Source organism: Neovison vison, chromosome 12 (genome assembly GCF_020171115.1).
Source record: "Neovison vison isolate M4711 chromosome 12, ASM_NN_V1, whole genome shotgun sequence".
Taxonomy (NCBI): Eukaryota; Metazoa; Chordata; class Mammalia; order Carnivora; family Mustelidae; genus Neogale; species Neogale vison.
In genome coordinates this window covers 50710264-50728186 of record NC_058102.1, presented here as the reverse complement: position 1 = coordinate 50728186, position 17923 = coordinate 50710264, and the positions used below count along the sequence as shown (strand labels likewise).

At 40.8% G+C, this 17923-nt stretch overlaps 1 protein-coding gene across 1 annotated transcript in view; it reads left to right on the top strand.

Moving 5' to 3' along the window:
- IRAK3 (interleukin 1 receptor associated kinase 3) overlaps window positions 1-17923 on the top strand; it is a 47167-nt gene that overhangs the window by 4312 nt on the left and 24932 nt on the right. The window contains exons 2-5 of the mRNA XM_044229089.1: window positions 11146-11328; window positions 14089-14153; window positions 14777-14831; window positions 16306-16457. Of these exons, the coding sequence (XP_044085024.1) occupies window positions 11146-11328; window positions 14089-14153; window positions 14777-14831; window positions 16306-16457 (455 nt within the window). The remainder of the gene's footprint in view (window positions 1-11145; window positions 11329-14088; window positions 14154-14776; window positions 14832-16305; window positions 16458-17923) is intronic.

Sequence of the window (17923 nt, the reverse complement as noted above, 5' to 3'; positions counted from 1 at the left end):
AGATTTTATTATTTAGAACAGTTTTAAATTTACAGAAAAAATTAGGAGATTGTACAAAAAATTCTCATCTTTTATATCTTCCGCTTATACTCTCCATCCAGTTCCCCTGTACTTAACATCTTACATTAGTGTGGCACAATTGTTACAATATCAGTATATTATTATTATCAAAGTCAATATTTTTCAGATTTCCTTCATTTTTTTCCTAACCCCCCTTCTCTCTCCCAGGATCCCATCCGAGATTACATTGAGTCATCGTGTATCCTCGGGCCCCTCTTCACTGTGATCGAGTCTCAGACTTTTCTAGTTTTTGATGACCTTAACGGTTCTGAGGAGTACTGGTCAGTACTGGCCTACCATTTTGTAGAATGTCTTTTGACCAAGATTTTACTGATGTTTTACTCATGATTAGACTGAGGTTACGGGTTTCTGAAAGGCAGGGGCGCGTGGGTGGCTCAGTTAGCTAACCGTCTGCCATTGGCTCAGGTCATGATTCCCAAGGTCCTATGATCGAGTCCCGAATCAGGCTCCCTGCTGAGTGGGGAGCCTGTTTCGCTGCCTGCCACTCCCCTCTGCTTCTGCTCACTCTCTCTTTCTGAGACAAATGTATGAGCGGAATCTTTTTTACAAAATTTGAAAAACAGATTTTTTGAGAGGCAGACTGCAGAGGTAAAGTGCCATTTTCAGGACATTGTATCAGGGATACCCCCTGTTTACGTGACTTACCCCTGTTGACATTAACCAGAGTTGAGGTCATATCCATCGATTTGCTTTGCTGATACTCTCTCTCTTCCCCTCTTCACATACGCTTTGGAAGAAAGTCACTAAGTGCAGCGTACACTTAAGGAAGGAGGAGTGATGCCTCCCCACCTTGAAAGTGCAGTAGAGTCTGTGTTCTTTTGACGACCATGGAATTTCTCCCATCTTACAGTGTTCTTTCTAGATCTTATTTTTAGTCTAAGTTACCACCCCATTTCTCTGTTCCCTTTAAGGTGAAATTCTGTAAAAGGGCTACTTATATTTCAGGCCCTCCATTCTCCCTGGAACCTCCTCCAATCTGGCTCTCACCCCCACTCTTCCATTAAAATACCTCTCATCCTGGGACGCCTGGGTGGCTCCATGAGGAGTCTGCTTCTCCCTCTAACCTTCTCCCCTGTCATTCTCTCTCTCACTCTTTATCAAATAAATAAATAAAATCTTTAAAAAAAAAAAAACAACTCCAAGTCACAGGGGCTAAAGCCAATGGTCAGTTCTCAGTTTACTCTTATTGGATACACTTCCTTCCTCCTTGAGGCACTTTCTTTCCTTCTAGAACTTACACTGTTTATTTTCTTCTCATCTTGCGGGTTCCTCTTTATCTCTCTGACATCCCCGAGTACCCGTGGAATTAGTCCACAGACCTATGTATCTACCATACCCACGATCTTGCCGGTTCCATCCATATGCTGATAACTGCCCCGTGTCTAGCCTGCATCTCCCTCTCCGACATCAGCACCATCTCTTCTATTTGCCTACTTGACAGACGTCTCCAATGTAACAGCCCAGAAAAGCTTCGCTCCACCAAAGTTTTTCCCCATCGTGGCTAATGGCAACCCCATCCTTCACTTGTTCAGGCTGAAAATACTGGTCTTCTTGGACTTCTTGCTTTCTTGCCAAACCACATTCATGTCTCTAAGTCTCTGTTGTTAACTCTGCCTTCAGGCTCTATCTAATAATCTGACTGTTTCTTAGGACTGCCGCCACCACCAGCCTGGTCCAAACCACCATCAGGTCCCACTGATGCCAGTGGGCCAGGAGCCTCTTTTAAAGATTATTTATTTATTTATTTATTTGACACACACACAGAGAGAGAGAGAGAGAGAGAGAGAAGGAGGGAGAGAGCAGCAGAGGGAGAAGCAGGATCCCTGCTGAGCAAGTAGCCAGATGCAGGGCTCGATCCCAGGATCCCAGGATCATGACCTGAGCCGAAGGCAGACGCTTAACGACCCACTGAGCCACCCAGACACCCCTTTCAGCAGCCTCTTAACTGGGCTCCCTGCTACTGCCCTTGCACTCCTGGAGTTACTTTTCAGCCAGCGGCCAGTGAGCTAAGGTCATTGTCCTATTCAGAACCCTTCAGTAGCTTCCCTTCTCACAGTAAACCCCAAAGTCCTATACGGCTTTTCTCCCTTCCCTCTTGTTTGCCCCATGCCAGCTGCATTGGCCTCTCCTGGCACACGCCAGAAACATTTTCCCTGCAGGTAACCCCGAGGCTTATTTCTTCACTTCCTTTGTATTTTTAACTATTATCTACTCTGACCACTTTATAAAAATTGACACCACTGTGGTCCTTATGCTCCTTTCCTGCTTCGTTTGCCTTCACATCACTTATTGTCACTCAAACACTTTATCTCTCTTCATTTGTTTTTTGCCCATCTAGATACAGGCTTCAAGGGGAAAAGAGATGTTTTGTTTGCCTTGTTTCTTGTTTGCTCCTCTAGCATCTAAAATTGTACCTAGCACAGAGTAGGCATTCCAGAAATATATGTGTTTGAATGAATGATGAACAGATGCCTGCTAAACATCCAAAGCTCGTGGGGAAGAGTATTAAACAAAGCACAGTACTAGATACAAGTTGTGGTCCCTGCTTGTCGAGATTTTCCAATTTGATTTTGCCAATTGGTATAGGCAGTAGGCCTCTACAGATTCTATAAAGAAGTTGAACAAAGGAAGAAAGTGAGGGGAAACAGTACCGATCATTACCCAGGTATGGAATCACACACAGCTTCTGAGCTTTAGCCTGAAACGCTGGTGTTCAGGGTGAACTGTTCTTAAATTGTTTCCCAGAGGTAGTTAATGTTACATGTGTACCTGAATCTGGGCATGAGGGAGCAGGGCACATGGAAGGATACCTGAGAAATCACACACAGCCCTGCCATGGAAAATAAATCCTGCTCAAGTATGGGTAAAAAAGTAAACATAAGCTTAAGTATGGCTCAGAAGTACTTCTCATAAAATTTATTAGCTGGTGGGTGTTATTGCGGTAGTCTGGTAAGAGGAGTTGAGCCAACTTACACATTTGACTTTTGTTTGACTTCTTTTGCAATTAAAAATATCTTCAGTTGTGTGTTGTTTTAAAGAAGAAGGCCTTGGGGCGACTGGGTGGCTCAGTGGGTTAAGTGTCTGCTCAGGTCATGATCCCGGAGTCTGAGGACTGAACTCTGCATTGAGCACTGCGCCAGGTGCTCTGCTCGGTGGGGTGTCTGTTTTCCCTCTCCCATTGCTCCACCCCCTGCTTGACACTCTCTCTCTCTCTCAAATAAATACAGTCATAAATGAATGAATGAATGAATAAATAGAAGGCCTGTGTTGTGTGCTTTGTAGAAAGAAAGAACAGAGGCATCTTTTCCTTTTCCCATCATGTTATTTCAAAAACAAACTGTGCAGTCTTAACTTACTAGGGATTTTGGCATGGGGTTTTATGCAAATACAGATTCCAAACAAGGGTGTGTTGCGTTATTCTAAAAAACCCCTTCAGAGAGCTATTTGCATATGGCGTGATTTCTGCAGTTGAATTCCCCAGTGGTTAACACCACCTAGATAGTTCTGCCCTCTCAAAACAAAACCTGAAAGGAACTTTGAACATTAAATGATTATTAAGCAATCAGTGTCTTCCGGTAAACTAATCTCTGAACTTTTCAGGTGGACTTTTTGGCTTCTGTTCTGCCAAGATGCCTTTCAAATGAAAGATTTGCCTTCCAAAAAACAATGTTTGGGGGTGCCTGGGTGGCTTAGGGGGTTAAAACCTCTGCCTTAGGCTCAGGTCATGTTTCCAGGGTCCTGGGATCGAACCCCACATCAGGCTCTCTGCTCAGCAGGGAGCTCGATTCCCTTCCCCTCTCTCTGCCCGCCTCTCTGCCTACTTGTGGTCTCTGTCTGTCAAATAAATGAATAAAATCTTTAAATAAAAACAAAAACAAAACCCCCCCCCAGCATTTTAAATAATGCTTAACTGCAGCACATTTTTCTTAATTTATCTTTTCCTTTAGAATGCTCGAGTTTACCAATGCAATTAGTCGTTGAGAAGTTTACTTTTTGATTAGTACTGTGAATAAACAAAGTTCTGTGTTCTGGAAGAAAACAAGGAAGATTAGAGAAAACCATGAATACTGAAGGCTGTAACTAACTTGTCAGGAGTCTGCATTCCTCTCTCATCACTCTGAAGCTCTTGTTTTCTAGAATCTGTTCCAAATGAACTATACATTTTATGGATGCTAAATAATGCTGTTTCGTGGTGTAGAATGCATCATCGTTGAAGAAAAGCTATTAAGATTGCACTATGAATCCCCAGTTAGAGAAAGAGAAAGTGTATTTCATGTCTCATCCTGGAAGTAACCCCACACATACAGTATCCATTTCAACTGAGCCTGTATCCGTTTTACACGGTGAACTAGTACTATCAGAAAACACTTTGCCTCTGCCTTTGGCTCTGGTCATGATCTCAGGGTCCTGGGATCGAGCCCCGCATCGGGCTCTCTGCTCAGTAGGGAGCCTGCTCCCCCCACCCCCGTCTCTCTGCCTGCCTCTCTGCCTACTTCTGATTTCTCTCTCTGTCAAATAAATAAATAAATAAAATCTTTAAAAAAAGAAGAAAGGAAGAAAACCACCTTGCTTTATATAGACCTGGGGCAAACCCAGAACCCTCTGACCCTGCTCAGTGTTAGGAAACCCAAACCTCAGCTCAGTTGGCATAGGTGGTGCCTCAAGTAACAGGATGACAGGGCAGGATGACAGGGCCCAGAATTGTGGCCTGTTGCCCTTTTAAAAGGGAAATTCAGAAAGTTAAAAATGGGAATAGAATTATGTGGGAAATCCAACTTGAAAAGTTAACTCCAGCTGTAAGCTGTTCTTTTCCTACTGTGAGGATTGTGAGCCATCGAGTGTTTTTACCTTTCTGTGTGCAAATATTGTTGGTGAGACGCCTGCTAGTATTGCCACCAGATGGATTCTCCCACAACTAGAGCTACTCTCTTGGCGTCAACTCCTCAAAAGTCTTCTACTGACCTCGAATTTGCTTTCAGGATGGTTTCAGTCTGTATGCTATCACTCAGGGCCTCTGTCACTCAGCAAATATGTCGCCAACATCTGCTATGTGTCGAGTGCGTTCGTACCAAGGTAACACAGAGACTCTATGGGGCTTGTTCGCCTTTTTTTTTTTTTTTAAAGATTTTATTTATTTATTCGCCTTTTCTTTAACATGAAGCCTCCGCTGTAAGTCTACCCGCCTCCTCTTGGCCCTATCAGGCCCTTTCCTTCCCTTCTGGAACAATTCCCCACCTGATTGACTCTCTCCTTTCAGCCCTTAAACCTTGCCCCGATCCATCCCCATTGTAAAGGGAGCAGATGTTGAACCCAACCAACACGAGTCCGCCACGCCTCGGTGAGTCAGGCACCAGGTTCAGTTGTCCCACAAAGAAAACTTCCATCTGCAGCAAATAAGAAGATCACAGGGGTGGGGTGGGGTGGGGTTGGTTTCCAAAGCCAGAACTCCTACAGAGAGGGTGAATGGGTTCCTCTTGTTTAGGGTTAGGAGAAATATTTAGCTAGGGAACTGTGCTGTCCTCAGTAGAGGCAGGCAAGACGTCACATCCTCTACGGATCTTGTGTGCTGCGTTAAAGAGGCCGAGGCTCCCCCTTGGGCAGAGATCTTCATATTATGATGAAGTAAAGGTAACTGTAGATCATTCCAAAGGCCACTCCGTGGTCTACCAGCAGAGACTCATGCCAGGTTTAGCTCAAATGGTCTGGGTGGTCTGGACCAGCAGGAGGTCTTGTGAGGGCAGAAGCCATCCCTTGGAGGAGTGGTTTTGGGGTTTTACTTCTCTGAGTTAAGGGGAAAACCAGAAAGAAGAGCTTAGGGAAAAATATAAGACAAAGTGTACAAGCGGGGGGGGGGCAGGCATTAAAGGCCAGGTCTTGGTGACAATGTCACTCCCTCACACTCCTCCCTGACTGTGGGACTCCACAAGGGTGTCCTCTCTCCTCCTGTCTATCCCAAAGTCATGTCATATCTTATGCCAAAGATTCAAGTTGGAGGGGGACCTGGTTTTTTTTTTAAGTTTATTTATTTTTTTTTTTTAGTGACCTCTACGCGCATGGTGGGGCTTGAACTCACAAATCCTGAGCTCAAGTGTCACATGCTCATATGACCAAGCCAGCCAGGTGCCCCCAGAGGAAGCTGTTTTTGTTTTTTTTTTTTAAGCCTATTGTATGTTGCATAAATATTAATAACTGATAGAGTTCATTATGCCTATTTTATGCCTAATGCTCTATAAATATTAGCCAATTAATTTACTAATAGAAAAAGTAGAAACCTAAACTTTCACTTTGCTGAAATTTGATATTTAGTGTTCCCCTGTTTGCATGTTAATTTGGAGACTGGGAAGTGTTCTAAACACTGGGGGTATTTTAAGGTCATCCTATAAACTGTAGACTAGAGAAACAGTGTCTGTTTTGGGAGGATTTCAAATGGATTTTAAAGGATATTTATTAATGACAAGTTTGAAACTGCTCAGTGACTTGCCTGGAGTTGCACCATAGGTCAATGGCAGAGTCACCACTAAACCCACATTTTCATGCATATATCCAGAGGCCACAGGGTCCTTGGTCTTGACTGATGACTTTTCTCTTCTAAAGACAATATAACTTCAGAGCTCATTCTTTTATCTTGTTTTCCACTGAAAAGTCTGGTGATTCCCCAATGTAGTATAGTCCATCTAATAATTCCTTGACAATTGGCCTCTCTTTAGAAAGACTTACAGTTTTCAACTTGGCTCATGCTCCAGAAACCACTCCTGTAAGAAGCCTTCCATGATGGCCTCATCTTTTTTTTTTTCTTTCTAAGACTTTATAAGATTTTATTCTTAAGTAATCTCTACACTGAACGTCGGGTTTGAACACACCACCCTAAGATCAAGAGTCCCATGCTCCACTAGGCAGAGCCAGCCAGGTGCCCCCAGGATGCCTCCATCTTTAGTTAGGGAAACCTCTTCTTACTTCACACATGCTTTTTTCTTTTTCTTTTCTTTCTTTATTTTCTTTTTTTTTTTTAAGATTTACTTATTTATTTGAGAGAGAGAGAGAATGCATGAGCATGGGGAGGGACAGAGGGAGAGAGAGAATCCAAAGCAGACTCCACACTGAGCATGGAGCCTGACACGGAGTATGATCTCATGACCCTGAGATCGTGACCTGAGCTGAAATCAAGAGCCAGGCACTCAACTGACTGAGCCACCCAGGGACCCCTCTACTCACACTTGATGTATGCAGTTACTGTACTGCTAGCACATCAAACCAATGTTCCAACTTGTTAAAAAAAAAAAAAAAAGTGAAATTCAACCAAGTAAATCTGAAGATCTAATTGGCTTTCTTTAGTGATTCATGAATCAGTTTGTATCCCATCTAGAAAATAGGGAAGTTCAGGGAGTTGTACAAGATGGAAGGTTTCTATAGGAAAGATGGTGGGTCAAGAAAGTTATTAGCAAAAGAAAAGGATTTGTCCTGGCAAGATCACTTTCCCTTAAGGAGAAGAACAAAGTTTCTTATCATGAAGATGATCTCATCTTCCTTTGGGGATAGAGGGGTCCCACGTAACAGATTACTTCATTGGCCCTGATTAGAAAATTTCTGACTGACTACGATTTATATTTCTGGGGGAGGTTGAAACTCCAGTTAGATTAGATATTAAGCCCTGTTTGGTGACTTGGCCTACATGACGCCCTTTGGGGCCTATGGTTTTCTTTTTAACAAACTATACTGATTTGCACTATTTCCCCTAAGAGCTTCTAGAAATAGTGAAATAAAATGTTTATGAAAATTGTGCCTCAACCAAATAGGCAGACTATGTCATCAAATAAATACATTAAAATAGTTACTATGTCTTGCCAAATATTCTTGCTTTGAAGGTCCCCTTCCATTTTTTTTTTTTGTAGTGATAAGCTATCTAAAATATATATGGACATTTGGATAGTCCTTGTCTCTTGATGAGATATCATCTCTTCTAAGAAAGAAATAATAAAAATATTCTTGCCAGAACTTAAAATATGGAAGAAAGGCAAAGACATTCCAACTTAATGATGTCAGATAATTTATTGTAGCTGTTTTTTCCTCTGCAGCCTAAGCATCCACTCATATAGAATGTCTCGACTTTATCATCCTTTGACATGTAGTCACAAAAGCTGCCACTTCCTTTCACTCTTCTCTGAGTGACTGAAGCATTAGAACACCCAAGATAAAACTTTGTGTGTATTAATGAGGGTGGACCCAAGTGAGACTGCAGGAAAATCACCACTAAAATCACTCAGTGGTTGACATGATAAAAGTGTGCCTTTTGCTCGTGGGAAGAGGGCTGAAGGTCCAGGCCTCCATGTGTTGACCCAGCATTCCAGGCTGCTTTGATCCTGAGGCCCTCCCATATTGGCATGTCCTGCCACAGCAATCTGCCATTGCTGTGGCAGGAATGGGAGCCTGGTGCGTTGCGCCCTGGCTCTTCTGTGTTTCTGGCTGAAAGAGATACACAGGCATAACTAACCCAAGCCAGGACCCAAGCTAACTAACCCAAGACCTAATCCTTCCTCTCTGGTGGGGTAGAGGACAGGAAATGTTGGTGGGCACTGGTAATACTTACCACATCAGTTTTGGGTTCACAGAAAGAAGGGCAGGTATGATTTCATATTGTGATCTCTGTCAACTTTCAGGATTTACTTATACTCTCAGCAAAAACATAAAGTTAGAGGAAATAAAGGGCCCCAGCAAAAGGTGGAGGGACGGAAAATGTGGGGAGAAGGGATGCCATATTGGATCAGAAGATGTTTGCCTTTCTGATATCTTGATTGAGATACTGTAACTGGTGTAGTAGCTTCCTAAGAAATTGTTTTTAAACTTCAGAGTCTGAAATAGAACACAGATAGTTCCCTAGGGAGTTTATTACGTGTCTCCGATCTGAGCCCCTGTTCGTCTTTTAAAAGGACAGCAATATTTGGAGAATATCATTGATGAATAGGTACATCCGTCAGTGAGGTTACCTTGGTTACTGCTGGAGAGGAGCTTCCAAATTTATGTGCGGCAGAGGAAGAGAAGGCTGATTTTCATGACCAGTTACGGTGAAACATTGGGGGTCCCCATGACCACACTCAGATGATGATAGGATTTTATCTATTGATGTGTATCTGACTTCCTAACTTTTTTAGACTTTCCAGAGGATAAAGGTAGGAGAGAATGCTGCCATCACCATCACTGACTCCCAATCACATTGCTAATTTTAGTGCTCAAGATGACTGGGTTAATCTGGGAGCATTGTCCCAGGGGCCAGAAAGACACCCATTTGATCTGCCATTTGGTTTCTTTCTCCCTCCTTTGCCTTAAAATACACTTCAAGATTTGGAAGTTGTGCAGAGAATCCCATTAACTTGGGGTGTCATACAAACTCATATACTCTCAGTAAGTACAGCTTCAAGATATTTATACCAGACCTTAAGTAAGTCATATATGCTGTTTTTGAGCAATTAAAATCCTAATATCCCAGTAGAACGTTTCCCCCGATGCTACCCAGATATTAACTTTTAATTGCTCAAAATGTTCAGCAGCGGGAGAGTATTGAACAAAAATTTAAAACAGCATTTCATTAAAACTGCAACACATGAACCTAACTATGAGTAACCACACCAAAGGGAGTGATGAAGAAAAGAACTAACCTAGTAACTTTGGGAAAATAAGCTCTTACCTGAATATTCTTAAGCTGAGGGCAAATAGAATGATACGTACATGATGTATTTTAGTTAAAGTGTTTCTCAGAGGGACAAAGAACAAAGAAGTAAGGACATTATAAATAATGAGAGCAAAGTTTCTTGCTGTTTGGGAATAAAGTTACAAATGAGAAAGAGCTAAAATATGCCATGTGGTATTGATTTAGAATTACAGGTATCCATATAAAATTATGGTTTTCAAGATGTATACAGACAGAGAAATATAGGTGTGTGGGCTCATGCACATACCTAAATTTCTTAGCTCTGTCTGCTTGGACGGCCTAGAAGCAATGGAACTCTGGCAGTCACGAAAGCATCTAGCACCTACATTTTGTCCTCTAAATACATTATCTAATAAAAGCAACCAGGACTCCTGGGGAAAGCAATCAATTCCAGGGCTGGGGTGGGGGAAATGCAAAATGAGCCTGGAGCATCTCATAGAGTCAGAAAATAAGGAAGTGTTCCAGAAACCATGCGGCTATCGGAAGAACGTGGGATCCAACCTGAATGGACAGAGCTGGAATAATTGTGGCACCAAAGTCAATAATAATAATAATACTGGATTTTAATCTGTAGAATAAAATAAACATTCATGAGCCCCTACTGATTTTAATAAGTTAATTAAAGGGGGGAGAGTGGAGAGCACTTTCTTGCAGAAGAATTATAGTTAACGTAGGAGGAGGAAGGGGAAATAAAAGATCACCATTAAGCAAAGACCACAAAAATTATTATGATATACACGATCCACTGGTGGATGCAAGTGTTTATGGGTAAAACGTGAGGAGAAACAGCGTATTTCCGTAGTCTCAAAGTATCTCCACCAACATAGTTTTTAATGTTACAGGGAAAGGTAATGTCATAGTAGAGAAACCTATTAAGGTAGCAGATACCACCCTAACTAAGCAATCAAGTCAGGATCACTAGTGATAGGACATGGACACCAAGAACCTCTTGATACTATGCACTGAAGAAGACGTAATCGTATTATGCTGTCCTTAAATTCAAGGAAAGACTGAAGTCCATGAGAATCGGGATTAAGAAGTGCCAACAAATGGCACTGTGGGAAACTGGGTAGGATCATGGAACATGAAAAGGACATTTGTAGAAAGAACTGGTGAACATAAAATAAGGTCTGCAGTTGAGTTGTGACTGGTTCTGAACATTGTACGAGGTAATGTAAAATGGTAACATGGGAAGTTGGGTGGGAAGTAGACGCTGAAATTAGTTCAAAATCAAAAGTATAAATAATGTGAAATAAACAGATAAAATACCCCCAAACAAGTATCCCAATCAAAGTAAAAAAAAATTATTATTATTAATATATATATATATTTTTTGGTTCTTCCCATTGCAATTTCCACAGCGGAGCGACTTTCAAACAGCTGGCTGGATGTTCGTCATATTGAAAAATATGTAGACCAAGGTAAAAGCGGAACAAGAGAATTACTTTGGTCCTGGGCACAGAAAAACAAGACCATCGGAGACCTTTTAGAGATTCTTCAGGAGATGGGGCATCATCGAGCCATCCATTTGATTGTAAACCATGGTAAACATTTTTGATTCTTAAATGTGGCCCTTGGTCCATTTTTTGGCGATGTAATTTTTAAATATAAATATTGCCTTTTATTCAAGATATTGACTGGTCATGTTGTGTCATTTGATTCCATACCTGAGGCTTTCTCTAAAGGCTTTTATTACTTTTTGTTGTTGTTGTTGTTGTTATTTTCTTTCCTTATTGCCTAAGTTATACAACACATTCCTTTCTACCACTTGTTCAGTTTTTAAATTTTTTTACTTAGAAACTGTATGTTTTAAAGTGTAGAATCAGTTCTCCACCCAAAACCCTGAACCTATTTGAATCATAACTAGAATCACAATATTTGAGTAAAATATACTTTTATAATTAGTTTTATCATATGATTAGAAGTCAAAATATAATTGGGTTCTCCTACCTGTATTTTATTTTACTTTTGAAGATTTATTTATTCATTTGAGAGAGAGAGAGAGAGAGCATTCACACACACACACGTGTGTGCGAGGTACAAAGGGGGAGAGGGACAGAGAGAGAGGGAGAGAGATAGTCCTTGAGCACGCTCCCCACAGAGCCGGACCCAGGGCTCCATTCCAGGACCCTGAGACCAGGACCTGAACCAAAACCAAGAGTCAGCAGCTTACCCCACAGAGCCCCCCACGCATTCCCCACCCACCCCACCCCACCCACTGTATTTTAGGGCAAATGATACCTACAGACTAACCCTGGGATGCATCTTTTATCTTTACTGCTGTGTTTATGCTATGGCCTCCAACTCTACCATATTTGTCTGCTATCCATTTCACAGTGGCCTAACCTTTCCCTCCTGTCTGTTTCTGATGCTGTGTCTTGCCTTCCATTTAGAGCAACCTGATAAGTAAAGCTCATGAAGTTCTTTCCATTCATCTTTATCAATAAAATAATTTACTAATGTCACCTGTTCTGTTTATTCCCTTTTAGATTTATTGACTTCAACAAGAGTGATCTTGGGTCTTACCTTACAGACTCTGGGCTCTTAGGCTGAAAATTCTTTTGAATCAGCATCCTTATTCTTTTGACTTTTTCATCCAGACATATTTTTAGTCCTTGGTCTCATAGAATGATTTGGGTGTTGTTAATTTCATCTTCTATTTTGGAAGAATTTGTAAAGAACCGATGTTAAATTTTGTTCAAATGTTTGGTAGGATTCACCTGTGCTTTTGTTTGTGGGAAATCATAGATTATTAATTCAATCTCTTTCCTTGCAATACATCCATTTAGATTGTTTCTTCTTGAGTTAGTTTTGGCAGTTTGTGACTTTCTAGGAATCTGTCTGTCATTTCAATTATCTGATTTTTTTACATACAGGTATTCATCACCTTCTCTTATAATTCTTTTTATTTCTATGAGGTTGGTAGTTGTGTCTCCTCTTTTGTTTTTGGTTTTAGCAGTTTGAATCTCCTTCTTTCTTTCTTGGTTAGTCTATCTAGAGGATTGTCAATTTTGTGATAATTCCAAAGAACCACTTTGGTTGCATTGATTTTCCCCTTTGCTTTTGTTGTCTATTTCATTTATTTCCACTGTAATCTTAATTCTTTCTTTCCTTCTGCTTCCTTCGGTTTAGCTTACTCTTTCTTTTCTAGTTCCTTAAGGTGAAAATTCAGGTTCTTGATTTAAGATTTTTCTTCTTTTTTAAGTAGACATTTACAGCTATAAACTTCCCTTTAAGCACTGCATCTACTGTGTCCCATAAGTTTTGGTATGTTTTGTTTTCATTTTCACTTATTTCAAAGTATTTTCTAATTTCCCTTGTGATTTCATCCTGAACTCATTGGTTGCTTATGGATTTGTTGTTTAATTTTCATGTATTTGTGAATTTCCCAAATTTCCTTCTGTTTTGAATTTCTATTTAGGTCCATCGTGGTCGGAGAATATGCTTTGTATGATTTCAATCCTTTCAAATTTATTGAGGCTCATTTTATTGCACAGGATACAGTCTATCCTGGGGCTTGTTCAATGTACACCTGTGAAATATGTGTATATTCTTCTGGATGGAATGTTCTAGAGAATGTCTGCCAGGTCTGTTTGGTTTATAGTTTGCTCAAGAAGTCTGTTATTAACTGATTCCATTTTGTTGTCAGTCTTCTAAGCAAAATAATTTTGAAAACACTAGAATACAATCTAAGAAAAACTAGATGAAATAAAATTTTTCTGAAGTCTAAATAAAAATGTCAGATGTGACAGCGAAATAGTTCAGAGTTTTCATCTTTTGTAGGAAGCTACACAGACTGCCTCAATTCAAACAAAACAAAAATTACAGTGTGTATTCGGGAGGGGGCGGTAGGTATTTGTGGTTGAACACACGCATGTGTGCATGCACGCACACACGCACACATCTCTAACACCTTAAGGCATAAAATGGGATAAAAAATAAACTAATCTCGGGAGATAAAATCCCATGATTGTAAAACTTCAAAATATATGGGCAAAAAGCTGATACAGTGTTGCTTTTTCCTTTCTGTTTTCTGCTTTATGCTCTAATATATTTAATGATATCTAACAATAATTTAAGGTAGGTCTTTGTGTGTTAAGTGAACAAAAGCATGTTTGTATCATATTTGATCCTTAGAAAGTTATTCACATATGCATACTTGTTACCATTCAGAGAATGAAACTGAATTTTAGAAATTAACATTACTAGGAAGGTGTTTATTTTCAGTCTAAGACAGAAAAAAAAAACTGCTTATTAGAGACATAAATTTTTTCTGCATCTAGCTCCCCTTATTTCTCTTTCAGGAGCATCCTTGAATCCTTCAGAACAGAGGCATCAGGGAGATGGATTTCCAAACATGTTACCCAAGGTAGAGTGTATGTGCATAGATAATGAACCTTGAACTCGGTTGCATGTATAATTGAGCATGGGAAATGAAATTGTCAGGCAGAAAAAGGCTGGATTTGCAGGTACTTTCCTAAAGCCAGAAAAGCCTTAGTTCTCTTATTACTCTTTGTTTAGTTGGGGATTGAGGAAATTAGAGGTTTGTGAATGTTTGAAGAGTGAAAAGCTTTCTCCTCATGGTGATCTGTCATAGATGAGGCTTGGAACTATTCAGAGCGCCATGAGCTATGCATTTGTCTTAATTCAGTTTTTAATTTTCCTCTTTTAGTTGGCATTTTGCATGTTGCTGTTGGTTTTTATTGGAGCAAATAAATTGGCAGTAATCATTTTTTATAGCATTAGAAGTCATTTAAAATTGACTCTAACCATGACATTGAGTTTTTGCAGTGGTATGGAAGGCTTAACTGTGTATGGCAATGAATACTATTGGATTAAATAAAGTAACTTTGCTTTCCACTAGGTTTCTTCTAAATTAGATTCTACTCTACTGCACTGTATAGTCCAGGGGGAGCTTTGGATTTCTGTTAAGATTCTGTTCTTTCTAGACTTATGAAATGGAATTACTTCAGTATGTATTTCCTCTCTTAGGAAACAGTCCATGTCACAGTGGATAATGTTCTTATTCCTGAACGTAATGAAAAAGGTAAAAAAAAAATTTTTTTTTTTTTTTTTTTACTTTAAACCATGTTTTGCTTTAAGTTAACTTACAGGGAGAAATAACCAATAAATCTATTGATTATTCGTTAATATGCAGGTTTAGGGTAAAATTTTCATGGATATTGAAATACTTGCAGTTTTGACTGACACAGAACTCTGATGGATGATATATTATGGTGATATTTAAAAAATCCATTGGCCAATGGGGAACATAATGGTGGTCTCTTCCCTTAGAGGGGTTTCATATTTTCCGTTAGTGAAATTTGCATTTTTATATGTCATTGGAAAACATTTAAAAATTATACTGAGTTTAATATAGTTTTAGAAATTTCCATAGCCCTTGCAGAGATCTTTAGAGACGCCTGTAGAGCAAGGCTGAAGGTTACTATGAAAATCCCATTATTTTCCTTATCAACTTTATTACCGTATTGGCAGGGAGAATCATTCTGATAAACTTTAATGGCTAGTTAAGGCTCTTTGCCTCCTCTTTTACCACTATTCTTTGGTTCAGAAGAGAATTAGTAAAGTTGCATAAGGTTTTGCTCCTTTAAGATTTAACAGTAAGATCTAAATCAAATATCAAATGTGGAAATAGAGCCAAAATTGGGCCTGGAAGGATTTAGCTAATATTTTCCCTGTAGATATGTATTTGATTACCTTTTAAATATTTTCTCCCAATCTCTACTTTAGAGGATTTTTTGAAAAGCTGAAACATCTTCCTAATTTACTCTGAGGAAGTAAGTTAGGAAGAGAGCGGATTTGGCTCATGAAAAATGTTTCCATCAGTCATGCTTGGAGAAAATTGTTTAGTCATAACAAAATTTCCACTTCTATGGTTTTTGGGTTTTTATGGTTTTTGGGTTTTATGGTTTTTTTTTTCTTCATGGTTTTGGGTTCATAGTGAATCAAAAGCAACCCTTTGATCTAATGACAAAGATACCAAATTTTGGAAAACTTTCCCCAGCTAAGTTCTTTGGGTGACCTCTTTGGAGGGGTGAGAGAATCACAGTGCTATTGTTCAGATACCTAAAAAGCCATTTGCTCTCCAGAATGGTGGGTGCCAGACCCGAGTAAATGGGCAGAGAGCACATGTGGCCTTTACTTTTGGTTCCTGGGCCTAGCCCTGCTGGCTCTCTGTTGGGCTCTGATGTATTTCTAGTATGGAAGTCCTGGTTCTTTATCCTGGCAGCATTGATTCTTAAGAAGAGAAAAAGTAATGGGGTGCCTGGGTGGCTCAGTGGGTTAAGCCGCTGCCTTCGGTTCGGGTCGTGATCTCAGGGTCCTGGGATCGAGTCCCGCATCAGGCTCTCTGCTCAGCAGGGAGCCTGCTTCCTCCTCTCTCTCTCTCTCTCTCTCTGCCTACTTGTGATCTCTCTGTGTCAAATAAATAATAAAATCTTTAAAAAAAAAAAAAAAGAAGAGAAAAAGTAACTTCTCTTCTCCCTCCTTTCCTTCCTAAGGAATATTGTTTAAATCCTCCATCAGCTTTCAAGCTATCAGTGACGGAACCAAAAATTTCCACAAAGACTTCCTAATTGGAGAAGGGGAGATTTTTGAGGTCTACAGAGCAGAGATCCAAAACCAAACCTATGCCATTAAATTATTTAAACAGGTATGGAAAGAATTACTATCCCAGGATATCCATTCCATTTATTTGCTCATATTTCATACTAGAATGTGTCACTTTTCATCAACATTGAAAGGAGGTATATTTGAAAATAAAGTTTCATAAATGGAAAGAAGATATATGAGCTCAGGTGACTGGAGAGAGACTGTGAAATGAATGCCTGTCCCTCAGGAATGTGGAAGGGAAATTCTTCCCATCCCCAGATGTGTCAAAGGAGGGGGACTTTACTGAAAAGACTTGCAGGACCGTTGGCCGTTTGTGCTGGTCTGCTCTGGTTCTCTTGTTCTTTTTAGGATGGGCGGTGTCTTCTCCAGGTAGCTTCCCAGGTTAAGGCACAGGTTGGTATTTATAAACTGTCATGTATCACAGTTCAGGAGGGCTGGAAGAAGACTTCGGGTAGGAAGAGCAAGGCAATGATCAGAGTAGGAACTTAGGAGAAAGCTGAGTGGCCACCGGCAGTAAAGCAGAAAGGGTACTGGAGAGTCAAACTCAGGAGTCAGGAGGAGATAGGGGCGCAAACAAACACCCCAGAGAGCTGCTCTTCATCCTCATTGTTAGTCAATGGTCAGTAAGCCTTTATTAAACTCTTGCTGGGCTGGGTGCTGGGCAGGGACAGCTAAGGCATAATTCTGTCCTCAGGGAGCTCAGTCTTCTGGGGCAAACAACCGGTCAGGTAAAGACAAGGTGAACCTGTAGGGTGAGAAGCAGTTGAGGAGAGATTTGTAGAGAAGGTCATGGGAGCCCAGGAGAGACAGCCAGCCCAGGGCGTACCCAGCACCTGGAAGAGGGGCTGGCCCAGAGGAACTACTCCATACACATTTCAGCTGGAGTTTAAAAGATCACTATGGCTTTGGCAGGCAACGAGGGACGGGAGGCGCTTTCTGGGCGGAAGAAAGAGCAGGTGCAACCGCCTGGAGGTGTGCGCGTGGCGGCATACGTCTTACAAATAACAGGTCATTCAGTGGAGGAGAGCTTGGTGTCGGGGGTGGGAAGCTTGCGGCAGGCGCTCCTGGAATGACCGGTCAAGTGTGTGGGTGGTTTGCTTCTATGTCGGAGAGTGAAAAGGCTACGTATTGTGTTTTTGAAATAAAACTTAGATTACAGGTTAGATGATGGGCTGGAAGTTGATAGAGGCGTTGGAGAAGAGATGACAAGGGCTGGATAGGAGATGAAATGAAGAAAAGAGGGATTTTTAAGATGTATAATGAAGACACGATTGGGGCTTAAGCCAATGTCTTCAACCCTATAGTAGAGTCACCTTGGGAGCTTTCTGAAGTGAGCGGCTTCAGGTTAGGTCAGAGTACTGGGGACAGTGGCAGGCATCAGCGTTGGTGAAAAGCTCCCCCCGTGGTTCAGACGTGCAGCCAGTGTTGAGACCCAGGGCTGGGGAGCCAGGGCAGAGGCAAGGAGAAGGTATGTCTAAGAGCTGAGGTGAAATGGACCAAATCTCA